This window comes from Hippocampus guttulatus, chromosome 17, assembly GCF_054856545.1.
Source record: "Hippocampus guttulatus isolate MCC_2025c chromosome 17, RoL_Hgut_1.0, whole genome shotgun sequence".
Taxonomy (NCBI): Eukaryota; Metazoa; Chordata; class Actinopteri; order Syngnathiformes; family Syngnathidae; genus Hippocampus; species Hippocampus guttulatus.
The window spans coordinates 2393896-2419207 of NC_141277.1; the positions used below are offsets into that span (position 1 = coordinate 2393896).

Genomic DNA, 25312 nt, shown 5'->3' on the forward strand with positions numbered 1-25312 from the left:
TACAGCAAATTCTCAACTATATTCGAGTTGATTGGAAGCCCAGCTCATGAAAAGGCTATTGAATATACTCAATAGCCTTTTCATTATCTGCACAACTACACTCAAACAGCTCACACAACACCCATTCAAAAGTGGATTTTTTGGGGGTTTTGTTCTGCACAGGGAGTGCAATTTCATTCTGTCCATTTGCATGCGATGACAGACTTTGTCAGTGCCATACTTCCGTGATGGCTGGAGAGTAAAGACAGAGGTCTGAATAATCTGGCTGCGGGTCCTCGAGGGCCTCTTTCCTGCATGTTTCAGACGTCTCCGTCCTCCAACATAGCTGCTTGAAATGTTCCGGATCGTTATCATGCTTCTGCAGAGCTTTCTGATTATCTCTACCAGGGTTCACTAATTTCTTTGCAACCGAGAACTACTACTACGCCACCTCGTGCGGAAAGTTAGATGGGACTGGCTTCCCGAACAGGATAAAAGGCAGACCACGGATGGCTGAATAATGAAACTTATTTATAGATGCAGGTGATGAATCATTTAAAAACATGATTTGGGGACTTGCAAGTACAATTTTATTTACAGTCTTGTTAACAAAATGTTTCAATGATTTAAGAATTCAAAGCGATCCCGCTGTATACTAAGCCCGTGTGCATGCCCGTAAAGTACAATGCGTGCGTGCGTGAGTGTGTGTCCGTGTGCACGTGTGTATGAGACTAAATAAGTAAAAGACATTCTCAGCAGCGCGCATAACACAAGCACGCACTAGTTTCCCCAAATCCTTATGCACTCGAAAACAAACTATTAATTCTATTTCCTTTGATCGAAGTGCTTCCACAATAACAATGCAAGTCTAGAGGAAAAAACAAAACAAAACAGAAATGGCAGCGGTAATAGCATGTCAGCACGCAGGCCAGAGCAAATTGTTCAAAGGAACACGGCATGTTTGGCACCATGTGACTGTGCAAAATGTTTCAACATCATTTGAAGTCAAATCGATTTCGCTCGTGTCTAACAGTGCAAAATAACGACAACGATGATGACGATAATAATTAAGAAACATCCGTTTTGATTTGATGTCAGAGCGATTTAAAAAAAAAATTTTTTTTTACAGTTTGGAAACGCCCTCTCAGCGTAAAGTGCTATGTGGTGCTCAACACCGGGAAGGCAGTCGTTTCTCAGCTCCAGAAACTTGGGAAAAGGCCCGTTTTTGCATCCAACCAACGCTTGCTCGTAAGCTTCGCAACGCTTCAAATTCACTCAGGCTCCTTGGTGGAAAAAAAATTCCCCGGCGACAACCTGTGCCTCGAGGAAGGTTTTTTTCCACCAAAGATTGAGTGCTGGTTGGCTGAAAAACTCGACCTTTTGATGCAACCCTTTCGAGACCGGAAAAGAGAGAGACTGCGGCAGGAGAGAGGAAGACAGAGGGCAGCCCCAAACGTGACATGGCTTCCAGCGTAAAAAATAGCACTTGGCAGTTTCCTCAGGCGACAAAATAAATGCTTTCTTCTTCTCGAAAGTGTTAAAAAGCTCCAGTGATTTGTAGTTTAAGAAATGTCGTCATATCATCGGACAACACGCATTTGGCCTTTGAGTGGAAAAGTAGAGGGACAGATGCCGTTTCCAAAGAATCTCAACGATAACTGTTGACATGAGTATTACATGGCCAGCAGCATTCAATAGTAGATCATACACACACACACACACATGCTCTAGTGATTAATCAGATACCGTACTGATCATTAGGCTCATTAGTAGTGCTTCCCAATGACTTAAATAACACAAAACTATTTTGTCTAAGGTCACATAGACAATTCCTCAAAAGAAGCTTACAGTAAATATTGCAGGATTGTGCCCAAAAACAACCCCCCCCCCCCCCCCACCCCGCCCTCAATGAACTATTACAGTGTTTAATAGGCTCTACTTGGAAGTGATATGTTACAGTACTGGTATTAAAAGTGGCTTATTCATTGTGACTTAAACGGCACGGCAGAAAGCGATGAGGCAGATTAAGAAAATTGGAATCAACGGCAAAAGGTTTAAGTCAGTAACTAAGTCGGCTAAATGACAGAAAAGACGACGTATCGAAGTAATAGTATACATATGGAAAAATCGTAAATGTGATTCGGATGGCTCCGTGCATGCTCGGGGAGCCCACAAACATCTACCTGGAAAGGTCAGGTAATCCTGACTGTTCAAAAAGGTGCAAGTTGAGGGTTTTGAGCCACGTCTTCAGCTCCTCCACAAGCTCCATCGGTTGGCGGGGAAAGGACGCGCGAGACCAATCTCCTCACGTCACCTTCCTGTTCTTGTTTCCTCTTTCCTTCAGCTGGGGGGGGCGGGGGGGGGGGACGGGCAAGGGGGGGTCATGCTCCCTACACCACGGTGCTGACGGAGGGGTCGGACAAATTGAGTTGTCCCGTGATGTCAGTTGGTGGGTACTGCTGCAGAGATGGAGAGAAAATGGGAGGAAGAGAGAACAGACAAGGGCGTTATTTCTTGTTAAAAAAAAAAAAAGTTTAAAAAAGCTTCTTGTGGAGTTGTGGTCTCATAGTCACCACATTTAGTTCTAAAAGCATTCAAATACTGCAGAAGAGAGGGATTGTAACCCCTCTCAGGCTGATTAGTTTGGTTCTCGATGTCTTGCTTGAGGCGGGTCATTGGGAGCAGATGCTCTGCCTGAGCCGAGACAACAGCACCTTTAAATCATGTCTTTCCTTCAAAAGGATGATTTTTCTTTAACTCGAAGGGCTCACTCTTCTCCGTGCAGTTTTTTGTACCTCCGTCTTGTCTCATTTTCGCAGCCCAAGAAGAGAAAAAGCTGCATTTTGGCTTGATTTCAAAGCGCTGTTGTGGCTGAGCCACCGCGGTCTCTCTGTACACTTCATCTCAAGCAGAGTGAAGTAAATTATAGAGAGGGGCAGAGAGACTTGGTTGACATGCAGGTTCCTAGTTGCTATGGTAACGGCCATTTTGCTTGATTGATTTTTGCCTTGAGAATGTGGTCCGATAACCGCAGGTCGCATTTTTCAGCGTTGACTACCCCCCAATCCCCCCCGATTGGCAAGCCTGATTGAACAATCTAATCATAAGTAAATGATTCTGGAAAACAACATTTGACTTGTCAGCATTATGTTCTTTTATACATAGTGCTCTTGAATTTCCGAATGGTTTTGTTCAAACTTGGGAGCCAAATACAGAAATATGAATGAGGATTAGGGCGACACTAAAAACAAAAATATATTTTTTTAAAAAGCCAATATTTGATGAGGTCAAGGTCGAAATTTCCAGACCAATATCATCGCAGCATGCCGAGTACTTTTTTTTTTGTTTTTAGTGAAGCCCCAATACAGTCGTCCTTCCGAGAGCGACGTCCACACCAAAGATGCAAGTCTTATCTTCAAGAACGGATGCTCCTCATTAGCATGACCTTCAAGTTCCCGCTCGTGACTTACAACTCCTTCATCGGCTCGCTAACGGCGACCTCGTGCGGGGTCAAGTGGAGCAGCGGCGCATTCGAGACAGCACAGGCAACCCGATCGTTTAAAATGGACCACATGAAAAGAGCTACGATGGAGCTGCTCACCACACGGCACAACTAGAGGCTACGACACCGTTTTCTACTGCCACTACATCTACGACAGTTGGCATGCTTGTAGAGGGAGAGAGGAGCAGTGTGGCATGTGGGTGAGGGACACTGACACTAAAGTCCATTGATATCCATTCAGGTAAAAAAAGAACATTGATATAAAATCAAAAATAAAGGTCAAAGACTGAGGATGGCAAATATTTCAGTTCCATCTTGTGTGTGATCACTAAATGCTGTTTTACTTTGAGCTTTTCCACGTGGGCCCCCCAAACCGAAATGAAAAATAAAGCAGAAAGAATCCCTTTCTTCTTCTCTTCAACTCTACCGCCGAACCTCAGGAAGGGAGAGTAAAGGTAATTTTGTTGAAAATAAGGACAATAAAAATGACACTGAACACAAGAGAAAGTGAGAGACGAGATTCAACAAAGGGCCGCGCGTACACACAAAAAGATCATCACTTTTGCATTCGTGTGCTATATGCGACGGGTGGCGCTTAGACACCGACACTGAAACTAATACTCTCAATGTCCGACAACAAAAGATTCAAGGAGTGTAAAAGTCTACATAACCCCTCCGCCCCCCCCCCAAAAAAAACAAAAAGAAGTCTTCACTACCTGCAAATACCCTGAAAAGATCACTGACAGTTCACGAGAAGGACACCGAAAAAGAAACAATAATCATGACAGCAAAATATGAAAAAGAAAAGAAAGAATTGATTTGCATATCAATACAAATAAATCCACAAGTAATCCTGAAATAGACACCTGGATCAGTTTGAAACCTTGTTAGTTTTCTTCTCAGCAGGCCTGGCTGTCAAATAACCACCTTGGAAATAAAATTAGATTAAAAAAAAAAAAAAAAAGAAAAAGGACAGCAGGGCATGCTTTTGACAAAAAAAGAACAAAACAGACCAAGTGCAGGACCAGTGCAAAGAAAAGGTGAATACACAAAATATAAAGCCGCAAAAATGACTCACAAATCACAAACACTTAAAACACACACACACACACACACAAGACAACCGATTTACACGACACGCATCGCAACATGTCCAAGGACCAAACATTTGGCAGATTCCACAACCAAACCAGCAGCCCAAGACAAAGCACCACTGGCAGCTTTTAAAAAAATAAAATAAAATAAAAACAATTCTTGATATATTTTATTTTGAAATCACCCTCCTACTTGTGGACAAAGATTCCCGCTTCTGATCGAAAGCGCCGGTTCGCCTCTCGTTAAGTCTCGCTCACGGCCTGACCTGACTTGCACTGAAGCCCTCCAGCCTGTGGAGGCGCTATAGATGCTTGATGGTGGCTGGAATGCTGAACTGACAGACACGTGGTAGAGACAGTTGAGCCCCGTGGATGTGGATGAGTGGAGGATGGTTCGCCCTCATGATCGGGTAATGGAGATGTGGGCAGAGCGGACAGAGGAGAAGAAAATAGAGAGGGAGGAAGAAACAAGGGAGGGTGTCGCTTCTTGGTCTCCTTACCGTGTCTTTGGAGGACCTACGTCTCTTGATGCTGGAGGCCAGGGTGGTACTGATGGACCTAAAAGAGGCTTTCTTTTTGGGGTCGGGCTCTGCTCTACCACTTTTTCTATCCTAAAATAAATATATGTAGAAAGATTATTCATGCTCTATGCCTGGGGGAGATCGCCTCGCTTTCACTTGGCTCTCCCATTCCCAGCCATTCCAATCACTGATGTCAAGTGGCGTGCTTGACTTAGATGGAAGTAAAAATGAGCAAAGAGGGAGATAGAGAGTGTTTAGGGCGTGAGAGTGGGTTTAACCGTATGATATGAGGGCACTCATAAATTTGATGCAAGCTGTCACACAGGCACGGCAAAGATGTCGCGGTAGTCCAATCGTCGGGCTCCTAGAAATGCATTCGAATGACTGATGGGATTGTCAAGATGTCAGTGGGTGTGAGAGCATGTTTCACTCATTCAACTATCCCAAATATTACCAAGTGGTGCCCGAGCGCACTCTTTACGGTTCCGACTGCCTTTCGTCAACAACAACGCCGCCCATTAAGACTAGAAAGAGCGCGACGATACGCCAAATGAGTTCAACTTGATTTTGCCAACATTTCCACATGCATCCTATTCCAGAACTTTCGACAGAAAAAAACAAAACTGCGTATCCGTCACCGCCAGAGTGCCCCGCCGCTACTCTCAGCTCAACAATTTTGGTGTGGGTGTGCATGTAAGAACTCATTAAGGTATTCTTACATCCTGAGTCTCTAGAGAGGAAGATGGCTGCATAGGGGGAAGAAAAGAAAAATAAAATAAATGTCCATCCACTTGATTGTCATTACGTAGACATATCCTTATGCATAAGCCAAAAGGATCGGGAAAAAGGGAAAATGCCCGAAGAAATAAAAGCCACTAGCAAAGCAAACATCCACATTCAAAGCCAGGCAGATATCAAAAAACGTCAAGCTGCAATTGGTTAGCGGGGAGCCGCTGAAATGCATATGGAAGAGGGATACAACTGCAATTATAACTGAAGCCCACTTAAAGTCATTATACCGCAGAGGGTATAATGGAAATTCACCCCACACGTCAGGGAATGAAATGGGACGAAATATTTGAAAAGCAGACTCCAGATGCAAATGATACACCGTAGAAGTCAGCTTAATGCGTGAAAGGAAAATACTTTTCACACTTCATACTGAAAAGAAAGCATTGCATGACTAAAGTAAAGAATGAGTGAGAGGTCAAAAGTAGAGGGAGTGAGGGTGGGGGGGGGGGGGCTTTAGGGAAGCGGGAGGGCAGTGTGGGGTGAATTTCATCACGCCGGGACATTTCGTGGTCGGATGGAAAAAGAAGAAGAAAATGGCAAAACGGAGCAGAAAAAAAGACAAAAACAAAACAGCATGACAAATTCCGAATCAGGCAGCACTGGCCCCGCAGTGCCTCCTTTTCAGCGGGTCACGTGTCCACACTTATTTTAAGGGTACGTTTGCGCCCTCCGGCGCGTTCCTCTCGGCCGCCTGACGACATGCGATCAGGTGGCGAGCGGGCGGTGGCGGGCAAGGTTGGCGTGATGAAAGCTGGCAGAAGGAGTGATTGGCGCACTGCGTGGCGTGCATTTTAATTAAGAATAACATGACTCTCCTGTTGGAAGATGACAGCTTTTGTTAGTTTAACATCGACGTGTGGGGAAACACCAACCGCCACAAAACGTGTCCTCCCTCGGGACGGAAGGAAGACAAATCAATTCCCGAGTGACTTTTTTGAACCCAATTTCTGACATGTTTTGTTACCAGACTGGGAGATGGTTGTTTCTCCAGAGAAAGTGGAGCATCATCATCATCATCATCATCATCAACTCAGATCACATGACAGGTTTTTGAATCGCTTCTTTTAAAACGACGGGTTGGTTCGGACGGTGCACTTCCGACTAACATTTGAAGGGGAAATGTTTGAAAGGCTCATTTCTAGCGAGTTCGTGATTGCTGGGCTGAGCATCACGATGACAACAAAGAATGAAAATAACCATTCCAGTGGAAAGCAAAATGTTTAAATATATAGCCGTATCCAGACTTTACGGTGACCCTGCATAGGGTGCGATGAAAGGTCAGTCAAAAATAATTTATGCATTGGCGGCATATCGTGACCAAGACGGCTTTCAGAGAGTAAAAGGTCATTGAATCGACATGAAACTATTTTGATGAGCTCCAAGTGCACATTTTCTGAGATTTCCAATTCCCCGTTCATGTGAATGCAGCTTGGTGTCATATCGGGACGAGATGCGAGGCATCACGAACAACTTTTGACGTATGATTGCACATCCAAACAGTCCCCAGCAAAAAATTGCCCGCAATGGGATTCCGGGACTTCATGGTCGCTGCACTGAGGGAGGAGGGGCGCACATACACTGCAATGATTTTCCCTCATGATGGTTTCGTGTCCAACATACCCAAGTTGTCATTTTGCATCTGTCAAAATGAGCTAACCATATCAGCGCACCCAAACAGTACGAATAACGTCTGGCACAGGACATATTGGATCAGCACCCTCATCACTCCCTCGCACGAGCTCTCATTATAGCGGTTGATGGCGCAGTGAAGATGGTGCGTATCTTTAGCTCCGAGGCGCTGCTGATGCTTCACGAGCAACGATGAGCGCGCTCCAGGCATCTTTGTTTAGTCTCGCAGAAAAATCGATGTGATCGTCGTCGACGTGGATCTAGCCCCCTCTCCTTTCTCCGTGATGCAACCCCCCCCCCCCCAACACACACACACACACACACACCCTCCCACCCCGGCCCACATTCTACCCAGCATGCAATCGTCCGCTGTGCACATAAACATAACGTCACGTTCACGTCAGGACACTCACAACAACAGTCGTTAGCAAGATGGCAGACACTTTTAGGAAGACGTGTGGCTTGCTGAAAGGCACTTGGGATCTTCTACTGTACCTTTTTCAGTGAGTTCAGGATCGTACAGTGTACAGATATTGTGCAAGGCTCACGTCACAGAGTCAAAGTTACAAGGAGTTTCCCTGGACTAGCCGACCCTGCGCTCGGGGAGCGAAACCATGAATGAAGGGAAAATGGGCGGCCCTTTCAAGAGGTTTTAAAAATCGCATTCTAATACCAGCGATTGTCAACATTTTACGATGTTTATCTTAAAGTCTCTCGAGTTCGCTTTCATTATTGTCTGCTGCTTGCCTGGGCCACCAGCAACATCTTCAAGCTCTCCGATTGTGCCAGGAAAGTGAAGAATCAATGATGACATCATGGAATTGCACGACAAACTAACTGTGATTGCTTTTACTGACTGGAAATTGTATTTTATTTTAGTTTTTTTTAATGTTTGCATTATCTGACTTGAAACAAATTACCGCACGCAAGCGAAAATAGACTATTTTAATTAAGATGCCCAGTCTGTTAAAGGGTCATAAAGACTGTTGTGCAATTATCTGGAAAGTGAATGATGATGCGGATAGGCAGGTACCGAGTTACACACGACTTGTATTTTAGATGAACTGTTGCAGGTAGAGTCGCTGGCTCTGGGCGGGATTTAGAGTTGAATATTTTTGTGTATGAGGTTTCCACATATTTACTTTCTCATCATCACACATTGACCCCTACGAGAATTGTGGCCTCTCCTTCACCCCGTTTCGGACAAAGGGAATCGTTCCTACCTGCAGGTTCTTCCTCCAAACGTTAACGGCCGCAAAGGCGAGCTGCATCTGCTTCCTGCGGGCGTCTTTATGGCGCTTATAGGCTATTTCGATGAAGATGAGGAAGATCCCTGCTGCTATGCCACCAGCCACAAGCATGAAGACTCCTGTACAGAGGGAGCAGGAGGGCAAAAAGACTGAGCTGTCCATCTTCAAAACGCACGCTTCTGCCACCGGGCACGGACGCTGTGCGCAGCACAGCGAGTCATGCTCAGTGGTGGCCACGCCTCTTTTCAATCGGCTCCCACCGACGACTGAAAACCACACGTTGCCATCGTTTACGACCACCAAGCCACAGTACGAGAGACTGTACGCGCGACCCACGACAACACTAAGAAAAAGATTTGGGGTAAAGGTATTGGACAAAAAAGGGCTACAGTAACTTACCACTGCAGTTTTTGTCCAATCACTTTTAACGCTTTTTTTCCCTACACCCTCCTAAGGACCATACCTGCCATGTTTTCAAAGGTGAGTGTGGCTGGGGCATTGCTCCTCGAGTCACACTCCTGGTATCTCACCCAGGTTTTATCTAGGTCTTCCATGAAGCCGTTCTCATGAGAACTGCAAGGGGTCAGAAGTGGTGGGGAGAGAGGTGACAAAGTTAAAGCACCGCGCAAATACGGAGGTGCCACAGTCGCTTCTACCCTGATCGCAACTTGTGAGACGGACACCGAGACCAGTCACAGACAGCGAATGACAGACAGACAGACAGACAGTGAAGGCTGGAAGGGGAGCTAAATAGAGAGATGTGACATCAGGCGATGGCTAAAAACGGCCAATGCCAAATCATAGGGGTAAGAAACAGACAAAAATCAAAATCCGACGAATAATGCACCTTCGGCTGGGACAGACCTGAGAATGGCCAGGGACACATTCTGTTTCCAGGGGCTGTCCTTGCGCATGCCTATGCCAAAGCCCGAACGGAAAAACAGCTCTCCCGTGGTCACCAGGTCGCACTTCTGCGAGGCTTCAAACTCCAGCACCGCAGAGTCCCAGATGAAAGCATGCAGCTTGCTGTTGGGGAGGGGGGGGGGGGGGGCAGGAGGAGGAAGGAGGAAGGTGGAAGGAGGGCCAAGGAGGAGGAGGAGGAGTGGAAGGAGGGGTTACGGTGCAACAGTACAATGATCTACATACACATTGACGCTCGGCGGCCCCCCTCTCTCTCTCTCTCTCTCTCTCGTGCACCACATCTTGCGTGCCATTCAGCCTTTACCGGTAATCAGTACCGTTGCCTACGGCCCAAATGTAATCCAATTCCAGATGGGTATGGGCGCCTTCCCCATCACAAAGATGTTCGTCTGGGTACAATCTGAAAAAAGGTGCTCCTTCGCTCAGTGTTAGCTCCGCCTCTCGCTGGTGCCCGCGCGGTTGTTCGGTCCGCGCCCACCCAGCCGCTCTCTGCTGAGCCATGGGCCCGGATCAGACAGATGACTGGAGTAAGTCCTACGGCCTCCATCTGATCCACCACGGGTCCATGTTTCCCTCCCCCGTCAGCCCCGCGCCGCGGCCACCCCCCAATCCCCTGACGTGACCCGGGCAGCATTGACTTTGCGCTTGACAGGTTGAGCAGCCAGACGACACGCTCCGGTCAGCGCGGCCTGGCTGAGACTCACTTGTCACGCACTGCCTGGATGGCCTCGGCGGCACTCTCATAGTTGTGCTTTTCCATGTGGCGGTACATGGTGCTAAGCTCCACCTGCCGCCGGAAGTAGATGTCCACGGAGCTCTGCTTCACCGTGGCGTAGATGAACTTGTCAGATGGGTTTCTGAGCTGAAGAGAAGATTCGGCAGCAGGTCACGGAGCGACAACAACCGCAGCCAGAGATCCCGACTGTTTCACTTGTGCAAAAAAATGACTTTGGCATCGGCGTTTATTTGCAAGTCAACACGGTGTTGTTTGTGTGCTCTCTTTTTGCTGTAAAAAATTTTTTTTTAATTCTTCTTCTCCATTGTAGCAATTCCACGACGCCTAAGAAAGCCCAATTCATTTTTTTATGAAACTAAAATTTGCCGATCTTTCAAAAAAAAAAAAAAAAGAAAAGTGGGAAATTTGTCAAGAAAATCTGAATCAACCAAAGCCATTTCCTACCGTTTTTCAAAAAAATATTTCGTCAATGCTTCTATCTTTGAGTTTGAATTACGTACCCTTGGGTCATTGATGCCGGTGATGCGCTCCTCAGGCCGGTCCAGCACCAGGAAAGCAGCCAAGTTGGCAGTATAGGAAGCCACAATGATCATGGCAAAGCCAGCCCACACCATACCAAGAATTCTCGCTGAAAAGCTGCGAGGTGCACCTGCGGGTCAAATATAAAAACTCTTGTCATTGTTGAAATAGGAGACCAAAGTGGCGATGCTGTGTACGACCGAGGCACAGCTGGCAAAAAAAAAAAAAAAGGACAACAAATAGAAGACACTAAATCCAGTGAATATGTAGAAAGACAAAAGGAATGAAATCATTACAAGACAGTATCAAAAGCTTTTTTCTTTTTTTTTGTAATCCATTACGATGTCGTCTTCAAAAGAGAGGCGCCGCATCTGGAGCATGTCAAATTGCACAAAGAGCAAAGAAAGAGAATATGCTTTTTAATAGCTTGACATCTAGGACTTGTGAGCTACTGTTCGCCGCCCCCCCCCCCCAAAAAAATAATATTTTTTTAAATCACAATATCAGCTACCACATTCAACCAAATAGTTTCGGTGTGTCATGTCACCTTCTCCAATTCCAGAGTTCAGAAGCACTCCCCAGGAGAACCACATGGCAGATGACAAGGTGAGGGCATCTTCCTCTTCTTCTTCACTGTTGACTTTAAATCTTCCAAAGGGGCTGCAGGAAAAAACAACGTTTGGGTTGCGTGAGATGCAGACGGCCCTTGCGGACAACATGCCTGAGAAAACCGTGGCGGCCTGAGGGCAAGGGAAGGAACTCAACGTGAGCGAGCAAAGCCAGAAAGACAAACAGAAGGGAAAAAAAACGGACAAAGAAGGAAGCACGGAGACGTAGCGGTGGGATGGTTGGAGTCAATCTTCTCCTCTGTCTGTCTTCTCATCCAAACTGAGTGGAAGATTGCTCGGGATTAGGAGTGCAACCCCTCCCCCCCCTCCCACGCAGGTTCCCCGTGTACCTGAACCGGTCTAGTAGGTAAAGCATCACCGCCACCACATGTACCGAAAGACCCACCAGCAGCCACAGAGTACTTTGAAACGGCTGCATGAACGAGTCCAGTGTACTGCGAGGGATTTCCTGAAAAACACACATCGCAACTTGTTGATGATACGCAGCCGACGTCTTGAGGAAGACATCATAATTCAAGTACGGCAAGCAATTGCATTTACGTTCGAGCTCCCAACCTGGGAGTGGTCCAAAAAAAAATAAATGTCTCTGCAACTGACCTTTTTCACGAGAATCGTGAGACCTTGATATTTGAAGGGTTTGGAGAACTCAATGTACTGGGCTCGTTCGTTGTTTATCGTCAGCGGGGCAACAATCATGTCAGCCAGGCCCCCCAGGAGCTCTCCCATCATGCCATTCCACTCTTTCTTGTTACTGTTGTTCACCTGGAGCCCCATCAACATGATTATCGGGACACTGTCAACTAACGCGATTTAAGTCCAGAAAAACTCTTAGCTTGCAGAAGCAGTCGTGCCATAAATGGTCAGGATTTATTTGCATGCAAGGGACAAGTGGAAAAGCAAAATGTTGAGAAATGATCATCTCACAATATGCATCAATAGTCACGGCCAAAGATTTAAAACAAACTGAAGTGAGAGCCGTCACTTTCTGTCGGTGCGAAAAGCAGGATTAAAGAGGATAGCATTCAATCCATTTAAAAAAAATTTTTGGGCTGCACCGTCATACTTTTTGTTTTGTTCTTTTCAATTTATACCGTTTCAAACTTAACAAACGAGCTCATATTTAGTGGCCAACAATGAAATGACCGGTTCCAAAATTTACAGAGAAAAATATGGCAAGTAGCGTGCAACGTTTGTGCACTGAATGACGAAAAAAATAAATAAAAAAAGTCCTTTCGGGAGGTCAAGTGACACCAACCCGCTCCTGCGTTCCGAATTTCCCATCAGCCACCAGATGAACCTCGTAGGTAAAGTTCATGGTCATAGCCAGCTTGATCAGCAGATCAATGCAGAATCCATAACAACACTGCGGCACGATTGGGCGTCCTGTAACCAAACCAGAAAAGGTTGCAAGTTAAAATCCACCGCGGGGGATCTTTTCGTCAGGTGAAGTCCTTATCCGGCGCACGTTGACTGGACAAATGCATCACCCTCTCCTTATGCGGACTTCATGCTTGCGCGCAGTCACTCTGAGCACATGACACACACCTACAGTAGCCCAATCATCACACGCTCTCAATGGCACACTCGGCTACATGCATACATATATAGATACCTACTGCATATATATGTATGCATCTCCAGTAGGCGTATGTGCGTTAAAAGCACGTTGACATAAACGTCCCTGATGTGTTACCTGGGATGGTCTCATTGGGCCCAGTGCAGATAACCTTTTTAATTAAGACTCCATTTAATGTCATTTCCTCCTTGCACGTTCCGTCCGGCATAGTGGGTTTCACATAAACAAATGGCTCCTGGTGTATTGTCACTATCTATAACAAATAGGACAGAAATCTGTTGATCACATTGGTTCAGCGGTTTCCAATCTTGCGGGACCGGCGAACAGCGACGGAAAATGGATGTCCCAGAAACGGCTGCAAGAACATACGCACAGACAAAAGAGTCGTGTGAAGCTTTTTGGAAAAGAAATGTCTCATGTGTTGCTGACGCCCTTACGGTGGTGGAGCGGCTTCATAATCTCGCCGCGCGCCGTCTCACGGGGGGGGGGGGGGGGGACAGAAGTTACGCCTCATGCTCGATATGCGCGGACGTGAACGGCACGTCAGCGTGTCGATTGTGAAAACCGCCTTACCTTCAATCGAGTCGACATCTGGAAGCCCTGCGGTTTTTCCGTCTCCCCGCCGGGCCAGATAATCTTACGCTGATTGTTCATGACCACCTGCGGGGAGACCATACACACAGACACAGTTCCAGTTTCATGGGTGGGTGCTGATGAGAAGACCTTAACGTCGGGAGTAAGCATCCGATCATTTTTGATCAATCCACAGCCGTCCTGTTATTATTCATTTTCTCAGCCAATGACTAGTGGGTGCGGCACCACAGCACATCGTCTGCTGTTGTGACCACTCCGGTAGACACAAGCGATTGATTAATATTGTCCTATACACAGCACTGTAGAAAAGACAGCTCCCAATCTTCTTAAAATGAATCCTCGTGCATGTTTGTGGCGGCTGTCAATTTACCTGCGTCCCATTATAAACGCCCACTTGAATGAGTCGACTCTTCTGGTAGTTGAGAATGCTGTAGTGGGCATACTTCCTGTCTCCGTCGTCATTGAACTCCACACGTCCTGTGAGCCCCTCCGGGTATTTCGATGACATGAGCACCCTGTGGCAAGTAAACCGGAAGAAATATAAAAGCCGTGTGGGGAAAATCGGGACGCGGCTGTCCCTCCCCTCAACATAAGCCGCTGTCAGAGACTTGTTCTGATCACGTGGCCACGACGAACCAATCAAATTGTTCGTTTTCTGGAAGCAGCAGTATAGTATGACAGTACTGTATAATAATAATAATAATCTACCTTTTGAATAGAGGTCCCGTTTTCCAGATGTTGGTGTTGCCCACGCATCCTCTTGGTGGCTCAGTGATATTTTCCTTCTCAAAGAGCTCTTGGACGGATTGGGCCACAACCGCCACCGCGTCATTGATATGAGCAGACTCGTTCTTGCCGTTGATGAGCTGCAGGCCGATCAAACCTGTGACCGATCCAACGACAAACGCACAATCACCGGCCTGAAAAAAGAGCTGCCCCCAAGGATCCTTTTGCAATGCTTTAAGTGGGCAAAAACTTATAGGGTCTCTAGTTTAGACATCCTGAATAAAGGTGGCACATCAGTACAAGCATCTAATTGCCCCGCCGGCATCAGGCAGGGCAACATAAAGAACAATATTGGTTGGGGGTTTTAATTTATTTATTTTTTGCTACTGATGACCTTTCACAGCATGTTTAAAGAGTCCCTTGAAGTTGGATTTCATTTATTCTTTTCCCGTTACTTCAAACGTAGGGAATCAAGCCTTGTGTTAGAAAAAAAACACACAAAAAAAACAAAACAATCATAATCCAACTTCAGCTAAGTTTTCCGATTGCAACCAGGTCCAACCGACTTCGACAAGAAGCCGCAGTGGAAGTGGAGACAATGATGGCGCGCGCGCACACACACACACACACACACAAAGAAAAAAGTGGAGAAATGCTTTGAGAAGGGCTTCTGTTGTGGGAGGTGACTGGGAGGGAGGAGAGACACAAAGTTGGTGACCACAAAGTGTTACGATGTTGTGAGTATAATAATTGATTTAAAAAAAAAAAAAAAACGGAAGCAATGAGAACAAGAAAGGCTGTTGTAGCTTACCATTCTACCAGTTGCAAAACTCTTCCTTAATCGTTCATTAGAAATCGGGACATTAACATGGCAGAATAGCACAATGAATAGCCAGGAAACGCACAATCCAACTGAAGGAAAATAAGGAGCACTGAACACAACGCGTTTAAACCTTTAAACATTGGCTGCTTAAACGTTTAAACGCTGATCCATCACACGACACACATTGGTTCACATTGGTGACATCATGTACGGGCGACACGTCAACGGTTCATCTCGCCAATCGCCGCGTTTTGTTGCGAGCGTCCTTTTGAGTTACGGCCGACGGGCGGCTTAACTTGTGCGTTTGCCACAGGCCTCCGCTCAACGGCGAACGTACCGTCTGGCGCCTCACTCAGCGCTTTACCCGACATCTCCCGCTCGCCCACCAGCCACACGTAGCCCGAGCCCGTCATGTTGAGGAAGCGGGCGGCCTTGTACACCGCGGCGGCGTCTTCCTCGCTGCCGTGACATGAAGCGCATCAGTGAGAATGTACAACGGCTGAATGCACGAATGAAAAAAAACGTTTGACGCAAAATGCGCATTTGTATTCAGCTCCCAGTACTCGGGATCGATATCAGGCTTGTGCAAAGCTCGCCGATGAGCTGCTCATTTGAATCGAGTGTGTTGGAGGAGGGAGACATCCAAAACGGGCCAAATAGGGGCTCTGGAGGACCGAAGCACGGAGCTCCACTCCAATGAAAAGAAAAAGCTAAAATCGTCTCACCTGGCGGAAAGGATGATGACTCGGGCCTCCAGTTCTTTGGCCTCGAGCAGCAGGGCCGTTAAGTTAGTCTCCTGGCTGAACTGGAGGACTTTCTCTGCCTGTGATCGGGGCAGAAGAAAGGTCAAGCCGGCTACTTGCCATCCCTTAGACACCAGGATGTCTCTTTACCTGCTTGGTTCGAGTTTGGCGCATTATATTGCGTGAACTCGAGGCAAAGGTTTATTGAAATTTTTTTTTAAAAAAAGCGATCCAGTGGGGGAATTGGCTGAATATAAAAAAAACAAAAAACAATTCAAAGCTTGAAGGGGGGGGGGGGGGGCGAACCCTATTGCATTTGATTTTACATGCAAACTGAGGATCATCAAGGCTCCAAAAAAAGGACGTGCATGTGTTAGGTGGGGGTGGGGAGAAAAAGGTCAATGCAACCAGTAACTAAAAACGGGTAAAGGGGGTGAGCGGGACCGTTTGCCTCGACAAGAACCAAAAAAAAAAAAAAAAAAATAGCTGCTGAAAAGTAAGGAGGAAGTAGCATCCGGGAGACGGGTCGCTTCCACACTGCCAGTCCTCCGCAAAGGAAAAAAAAAGGCTTGCAAACTCTTTTGGTGCGAGAGTTCAGAGGACATGCATTCCTTCTTTTAGAACTTGAAAATAAAAATGATGAAAGCCAGGGCGCTGCTCGCTGATCTTTTTTTTTTTTCTTGCTGAAAACATTTGTCATAGCAAAACCATTCTTCATTTCAACGACATGGGAATTCCTCAAATTAAAAATTAAAGAAAACACGTGCTACCAAGGGTGTGGGTGGGTGGGAGGGCATTTCTGGGTCGGCTGGTGACTGGTTCGGGCCGGTTTTCTAAGTTGCTACGTTTGGATAGTTGGTGGGCGGCGTGCATTGACCATGCAAATATACCTTAGGTCCTCGCTTGTTGTCATAGGACAGTTGGTCGAGGTTTTCATAGTTCCTTTTTTTATTCTGATGAGTAATGTGCACAGAGAAAATATGCAGACACAGAAAAATATTATAAACAGTTGAAAATGGAGGGCAGCAAAGCATTCCAACAAATCTCCACTTGTGCTTCGAATTGGGATCTTTCACTGTGAGGCTTGCAAAGACATCCAGACTGCTCAGCGACGGCGGCCGTGCCAATCCCACTTACAGTTCAACAAACAAATAAGCAGCGAGTGTTTCAGCCTTGCTGAATTCATTCTGTCAATCTCATTGAGTTGCTTTTATCCAGCAAGCCACACTTACACTTAAGCTCTTCTTTCATAAATTGGATACCATACAACCACATACATGACTCAAAACTCACACTTGGCTTGCCCCTCAAAAAAAAAAAAGTTACTGTATAATTGACAACCATGATAAATGCATTGTAAAAACAGGCCAAAACTCCAATAAACATTTTCCACAAAAAGAGGAGTGGGCAATACAAAACCGGGGTGTGTTCAAGTGACACTGAAGTCCATAAACCTCCTTCAAAAATCCCAATTTCTACCTTCACAGCCAGATGCTGACCAGAAAAAAAAAAAAGGCATGACTAAATAAGCGGAACAACACAATCTTTCACGCACAAGTTGTGAGCTTGCAGTTGTCGCATCTCGCAAACGCCAGCAAAATGCTTTCCACGTGTGCAGCCACCTAATTAGTCACATTCTGATTCTGCATAACTGCCTCTCTGCACTTTGCCCAGAGTGTGAAGTGCTAGCACAGCACAACGTCCTTGGCCTGAAACGACAAGAGGGCCATCGGGGGTCTGACCTGAGAAAGACCGCGGTAGAGGTTCCGCGTGCTGATGACTAGTATGCGGCCGTAGACCAGGATTTTGGGGGAAAAAAAATATACATATATATATATATATACACACACACACACACGGTCACTTTGACAAAATATAAAAATAAATAAAAACAACGTCCAAAACTCAATTGGAAACCAATAAAATTACCTCGCTGACAATTAAATGAAATGTCAGAGCTAAAATATTGAATCTTTTCTCCATCAGGGGATGCAGCAGCATAAATGATTTAGAAATGACATTTGCCTCATCGTTGAGTGTTGAAGCATTTCTCTCAAAGCACACCGCTCCACTTAGCAACACGCCAGCAGTAGTCCACATGAAAAGAAATTGTGTTTGTCATTTTTTTTCTTTTCTTCTTCTTCCCTTTGAGTTTTTCTTTTTTTCCAGAGTGCTCTATTTTCTTCCCACATTCAGACATGCATATTTCATGTTGCTTTTTAGTCACTTTTGCTCTCTGACTAAGTCCAACGTGTCCGGAACCTCTTTGCTGGTGGTGTGAGTGATCCCCCAGTGACTAAATGACCTCGCTCATGGCTTGCCACGTTGCTAAAAATAGTGTCAATTTACTGCATGGGTGCTTCTCAACTAGGTGATTAACCACAACATTCCTCTTCTAATTAGAGCATAGCGAGATGTGGCGGTAGTTCAACTCAATATCATTTCACATCATATAAAAACAATTTATGCCGGGCTGGTTTAAAATCAAGCATAAGATTCGATTGAGGAAAAGCGCACAGAGAAATATGTTTTCAAATAGGTTTACATGCGCTGACAATGTGAAGGATTCGTTCAACGTTGGTGTCGCCAATGTTGCGCAAGCTACACTCGAACCTCTTTTCAGCGTTCCCCGATTACGCTCCCTCCCCCGCCCCCACCCTAGAACGTTCTCATTTCAACGTCCCAATTTCACGTCGTTCATTTTCCATTCGCCAATTTTGCTGACAATCTTGACGGTGTCAACTTCATGATAACGGCCAGGAAATAGTGAAAATGCTTTCGTTACAACGAACCGTGGGAGGCTAACCGCCGCCGCGACCTTGCTTTTGAACACACAGTGCAGCGCGGGATTCCCCCTCCGTTGCTCAGCAACACGACCGAACGACTCGTTACATTGTTGTAGTTCTGGAGGCGCGGCGTACATGGTCTGAAAACGCGTGTGGAAGCAAATCTCGCCGTTTTTGAAGACCGCAATAGCGCGATATGCCGATCGACCGAGTTGGAAAAGCGTACTCCGTATTTTTCTCATTTTCACCGAGGCCTGCGGCTTCATTTTCAGATCCAGAATGTGCGCGTGGTAAAATGACATCACAGGTTCTCATCAAAAGGCTTTTCAGACACCCGCTTCGCCTCTTGCATGCAGGATGAGAGTTCCGGGAGGCTGATTTTAAATGTCAGTAGCATCGTTTAAAACTCCCGAGCGGCCCAATCCAGTGAGATGAAAGCAAAACTGTTGAAAAAGCCCGGTGTTAATCACTGCTGATCCAGGTCACTCATCCCAACAGCTTTCACAGCCTTCCTGTGAATTGCCTCAAGTGAGAGCATCACGTTGGCCGCGTCTTCGCCTTCTGATTTAATTAAACCTCTAAAACGGGACTCGCTTCAGTCTGATACACAATTACAGCCAAGAGGCCCAGAGAGGCACAATGAGAGAGAGGAGGAAAAAAAAAAAAAAAGATCCACTTGGGTAATTTCATCTTATTAAACGGATTAAAAAGATGCTTTTCTTCACTTCCTTTTGCATCATCGCAGGTCTTCTGAGATTTGCCTCACGGAAGATCAGCGTTTCAGCGACCCGCATCCGCAGCTTACAGGCGGGCAGAAACGCGGGCATCGGCACTCTGTAAAAGCACCCAAATCATCCAAGTGTGCTGCAATAAATACAAAAAGCTACGAGAGAAATGATTCCTCCCGTGACCTCCACTGAAAAGAGTCCCCGACTTCCGTCTGCGATGGTTTGCAAAGCCTCACGTCAAAGTCCACTATTTGGCTCCCAATGCTGATCGACATGGGATCATATTTGGACTATGGTGAAAAGCAACGTGAAGATGAGCAACACAACTTTGGTCCAAAGTAGACCACATTAGACGCTGCTGATGTCTCTCGAATGTTAGCGAATGCTTACACAATGGTGAGAAAGAGATGTCGGCCACGTAACAGAGAGAGGGGGGCGGGGGGGGGAACGACGACTCGATACAAACTGCGGGGCGGTGAGAAGTGGAGGGCGGATGGGGCCCGGGAGACCGAGCGTCTCACCTTGGTTTCTCTCTCCTCCAGGAGCGTCTCCAGCCTCTTCTGAGCAGCTCGGCCCTCGTGGTCATCGCTCACGATCAGGATGATGTGGTTCCAGTTGAACTCGCGCATCAGGTCAAACCACACGTGCGCTTGGTGCGAGTAGGGGGGCACGGTCCTCAGGAAGGACAGATGGATACTCTGGGACAAAGGACATTTTGTCATGGTTTACATAGAAAATCAAATCCGGGGAACAGATGTCGCTTATGCGGCATTTCCATGTCATTTATGTGTCGGAAAGTGCCCAAAAAGGAGTGAACAGCATGAATGTCATGATGAGTATATGTTGGAAGTGGAATTTAACCACACACGGTGACGTATTCTGGCCTTTAGACGGGTCTAAGTCACGTTCTCCCGTTCAGTCCATAATCTGGCCTAATACGTGAGGGCACTTCTTTCCTCTGGGCTGTCTGTCATAATCCAGACCTCATCGTCTCAAATCAAATCTTTTTATACTCTAGAAAGAGAACAGTGTTCAAAAGAAAGGCTGAATTCCCCCTTGCATGACCAACATGGGGCCTGCGGGTACCAGGTTACGTATTTAAGTAGCCCACTAGCATGCCGAGCTGTTTAAAAAAAATAAATAAATAGATCAGCAGATCTGAGCTTTAAAAAAAAAAAAACTTGATGTGTCAGAGGACAAATTTATGTGTCCCCTTCATAAGTTAATTGTCAGTGGCTGGTGCTTCATAAAAATTTAATTCAGGTCAAAGACATTATTGATGGAGATCTTTCAATTTCATGCCGCGAACATACTCAATCATCCGCCCTCTAATGGACAGTGATGGGCCATTTAATCTTGGAAGCTTTCGAAGTCCTCCCGGGGGACTTTCTTGACTCCGTTTCTCTCTGTCCGTTCTCTTTCGTCTCATGGATCTCATTTGCATATGCGTACCTTGTCTGAGTAAATAGACATGCGAGTGGTGAGCCCCACCACGGGGATGCGGTAGAAGCCTGCGGTGTAGGAGACAGGTGTCGGAGTCAGGTGGTCATTGGACTGGGGCGGGTGACTCACCAGGATGGCGTAGACCTGCGCGGACGGACACAACACTTTGCATTGAGACTCCAAAACAAAAGTTGGAGGGCCAATTTTCAAAATGAACAGGAATCAGCATTTGAAACTGAATGAATCCGTTTATGTCCCTCACAGAAGCCAGTGGTGATTGATGTGAAATGGAAATTGTTTGGCTGTTTAATGAGGGCATCAATCCTCACCATTATCCGCTCTTTTTAAAGCCATGTGGTGCATGAGTCACTTGCAATTAAGATCCACTTTCCTAGGTTGGTGCAAATTTTTCGAGTTTGTTCTGGAGTATTTAAAGCGAGGCTTCATTGATTTTATGTGTGGAAGCTTGATTGGTAGTAATTAATTAGTTCAGCTTGGAAAAACACAAAAGAGTTGAAAAATGCACCCCATAGAAACATTTTAAATACACGATATGTCCATGATGGGTGCAATGAGACGTTGCCTGTAATTTACTGCTAGACAAAAGACACACATTCGATGAGGAAGAAACCCCAATGCCATAACAGATAGCAAAAATTTGCACGGTTGACCAGAAACGGCAAACAAGGCACACACTGGCATGTTATTTTGGGAATTGTTTTTAATTTATTTTTTTTTACAAAAAGTATATTTTCACAAGTTTCGTCGAGCCCCGCTGTGCAAAAGAACAGGCAGGCACACATTTCTGGGACAAGGAGAGATTTACAGTTGGAGAGGAGACACTCCACGCAGGTGACATTAAAAACAAATGCCGTGCCGAGTATTTTTAACAAGCAAGCTGTGGGAAACGAGTTTAACTGCCGGATGGAGGATCTGCTTTCTCTCAAACCCTCTGCCAGTGGTGGCACCGCCATCGTGGCCGTTATGTTCAAAACGCGGGTGGAGTCTGCGCTCGTAAATTAGGACGCTGAGCCACCCACCGGACCGACGCGGCACTCTGATATTCTTTCGCGTCAAGTGGTGGGACGTATCAATTACAACATTGTCTCCTGGTCTACTCGTGGCTGGCAACCAGTTCAGGGTGTACCCCGCCTACTACCGTGATTGGCTCCAGCATGCCCATGACCCGCATGAGGATAAACTGATTAGAAAATGGATGGATGGGTTCCAGAAAATTCCCCGTAATCGTGGCGGAAGAGGAATAACGTTGCCGTGTGTGTGTGTGTGTGTAGCCGTGGATTATTGGACGCGAGCCGCCCGCATGTTTGGGTCAAAAATGAGAGTTACCATCCAAGGATTGCTCGCAGGCATCTACTCCTCCATCTGCTACAGACTTTCCCTCTCGGAGACTAATCGCCCGCAAGCCAAACACAGAGGATTAAAACTTTCATTGATTCTCGACTGGCGCACAATCTGCGGGCGTTGTTTTAAATGCAAAATTATTATAACATGAATCTGAATAATACATATCGGAGGAGGCAGAGCGAGGCCATGCCTCGACGTGTTACGATGTCAGTTTTTTTTTTTTTAAAGCAATGTTGCGTATGACACGGGCATATGGTTGGAGCGGTGAACAACTCTCCGAGGTGCATTGCACTTACTATGCATTACTTATGAACGTGTTTAATTGGTTCAATCTGTCGGCTGCTCCAATTCTGAAAACACTTGTAATGCAGGAAGACATGCTGTTGTACTTAATACTTATTTAAAAGCAGCATCTATGTGAAGTAGTTGATATTCGAATGGCTTGTACGTGAGAATGAGCCGCCCTGGATGTGATAGCACGTGCAACTATCACTTTCAGTTTTCATACAGAGCGTGCACCGCCTGTCAGGCGGCCTGCGATAGTCAACGCCATTTTCACTCCTCACTGGATTCCATTGCACTTCACTAGATCTGCAGCTGTGTGTTTGGAAACGTGCAGTAGCCCCTTCATCCGAGATATGCCTCCGACCCGAAGCCTATCGTCTGCGCGTGGGGGGAGGTCATTATGCCGTACTGAAAATCAACCGATTTGTGGTTTGAGTTCCATTTTGAACGCATGCCAAATTAACCCAACGGTGCTTCTGTGAAAAGTGCTTTGTTTGCATTTTTTTTTTTTTCCACGAGAGACCAAAATCGAGTCCAACTCACATGTTTCATCATATCGCAACGCTTTAATGGTAGCACAGTGGATGACTGATTAGCACATCTGGCTCACAATTCAGAGGTTGGGTGTTCAAATCGAGGCTCCGGCTGTTCTGTGCTTTTTCTTTTGTTCTTCCCTCCCACATTCGAAAAACATGTACCAGTATATTCGTTAACGGCTGTAAAACATCCTTCAGTGTGACTATGTTTGCATGTAAATGTTTGTCCAAAATGTACCCACACTCTCATCAGAAGTCAAATGGAATAGGGTAGGACCCAGCTAACCGAAGACCCTAATCAGAATAAGCAGGATAATAAAAACAAAAAAAACAAACATGAAATGTGTGGATGCGTGCACAACCCTATATGAAGTCTATCCAGTGCGTACAATCGAGAGATGGTGATGTAACCATGGCGACGGAGTGAGAAAAGACTTGGACGGCACAGTCCAGGAAACGTGTCGTGATTCCCACCTAACTTTTGATTTAAAGACTTGCTGGCAAACACCTCTCCACACACTTTTATAATGTTCAGCCGAAGAAACCGGTCAGTAAGCTAAATGAGGTCGCTTTGACATACCTGACTGGAGATGAGGTCCTCGCATACGGACAGGGCCATCTGAATGGCGTTCGGTTTATGCGTGACGGAGATGGCCGTGAGTTTAAATTTGTCCCGTCCATAGACTTGGTTGGCTTGGGTGACGGCATCCTTGAAGACCTGCTCGTACCTCTTCTGGCTGAGGACGGCGCCGATGTTGACGATTTTCGGTTCGCAGCCGGCCCGCGCGCACGAGCACCAGACGACCACCGCCAGCAGAAAGAGCCGCATCGTTTGCGCCAGCAGCACCGTCAAACTGAAGCCCCCTGCCCGTGCACTTCTCTCCTTGGTGCAGGCGGCTCGGCTCGAGCAGCTTCTGGACGGCAGCGCGACTCTGCAGGCACGACGCGTGTGGGTGGTGTGATCGGGGAGCGATGGAGGGAGGGTGGCCAAAAAAAACAAACACACACAAAAAAAAAGGAGTGAGAACAGAACACTGACAAAGCGGTGAATTTATCGGCAATGCGGTGGATTGAGCCCGATCATCTCAGAAGCAAGCGGCGAGGGAACATCTTGCACCTTTCTCCGCTGAAAAATGTCCTCGTCCACGGGATCTGCAGTGCCTCGTGAAGCGTGTGAGCCACTCGGGGGACGATCACGCCGACGTTCCGTCGCAGGTCGCTCCGGGCTAAACGGTCGCTGTCCTTGGTCCTGACAGCTGTGCACGCGCGCTTGGTGCTCCTGCGCGCTCTCGCCATGCACTCCCAATATTTTATTTTATTTATTTTTTTAGTCCGTGCGCGGGTTGGCGTGATGTGCCGCCAGTGATTCTGAAGCAGAACTGCAACCACAGTAGCCTATATAGCGCACACAGTACGGTTCCCCAACCTTTGGTGAGCCAATTAAGGCACACAAGAGAAATGCCATGCACGGTGCACTACCAAACACGAATCTCACTAAAACAGATACACTTATCTCTTGACTTTGGAGCTTTCTGTTCAACGTCAAATCATTATTAGCCATTTAAAATGAATTGAAATACTATCAGTCCATTCCAGCCACCAATACACCATTTTGGTACTGGTCCACAATTTGAATAAAGACAAAATCTCACTGTAAAAACAATTGCACCACAAATAAAGTGAATGTAAAGAAATAAGATGTTTCAAAAGAAGTGAATCAAGCCAAAAGCCACACAAGCAGATTTACACATCACATTGTTTGCCATTCGTATGGTTGTGTGTACCGGTACCTTTAAGGGGGGTGACCAGATAAGCGAGTAATAACCTTCCTAAGAACCTGTAGAGTCAAATAACCCAATCTGTTCAAATTGCACATCTGTCTAGCAAATGGGTTGGGGGGAAATGACCCAGCATTTTTCAGGGTGTGCATTTACTCTTCACTCCATTTTTGATTTCGGCATTATCATTGGATGTGACCTCTTCGGTAACACTGAATTAAGAGAAAAAAAAACATGCACAAAAAACTGCAGTTTAAGAAGCAAAACATACTGATGGCATTAATCCCAAAATCTGACAAGGTTTGCTGATATGATTTCATGATAGAAAAAACCACAGCGATCAAAGAAATAATCACA

General features: G+C 46.2%; 1 protein-coding gene across 16 annotated transcripts; it reads right to left on the reverse strand.

Annotated features, from left to right (window-relative positions):
* Nucleotides 1-546: 546 nt before the first annotated feature.
* Nucleotides 547-24564, reverse strand: LOC147191474 (glutamate receptor ionotropic, NMDA 1). Of its 16 annotated transcripts, none has more exons than XM_086134298.1 (23): nucleotides 24295-24562; nucleotides 23758-24109; nucleotides 21001-21135; nucleotides 20070-20246; nucleotides 16925-16987; nucleotides 16017-16114; nucleotides 15629-15750; nucleotides 14451-14625; nucleotides 14113-14257; nucleotides 13722-13808; nucleotides 13253-13401; nucleotides 12828-12954; nucleotides 12170-12334; nucleotides 11902-12020; nucleotides 11491-11603; nucleotides 10925-11073; nucleotides 10393-10550; nucleotides 9632-9793; nucleotides 9231-9340; nucleotides 8741-8886; nucleotides 5816-5842; nucleotides 5076-5186; nucleotides 547-2435 (listed from the first exon to the last, which is right to left on the reverse strand). In XM_086134298.1, the coding sequence occupies exons 1-23, from the start codon at nucleotides 24471-24473 to the stop codon at nucleotides 2370-2372; spliced, it is 3135 nt and encodes a 1044-aa protein (XP_085990424.1). In that variant the 5' UTR covers nucleotides 24474-24562; the 3' UTR covers nucleotides 547-2369. The 16 variants fall into 16 exon arrangements, 14 of the variants coding, with proteins under 14 accessions (XP_085990424.1, XP_085990437.1, XP_085990422.1 ...); XM_086134311.1 differs by having other exon boundaries at nucleotides 12828-12955; nucleotides 13266-13401; nucleotides 24295-24561; XM_086134296.1 differs by having other exon boundaries at nucleotides 547-2438; nucleotides 24295-24561.
* Nucleotides 24565-25312: the final 748 nt, after the last annotated feature.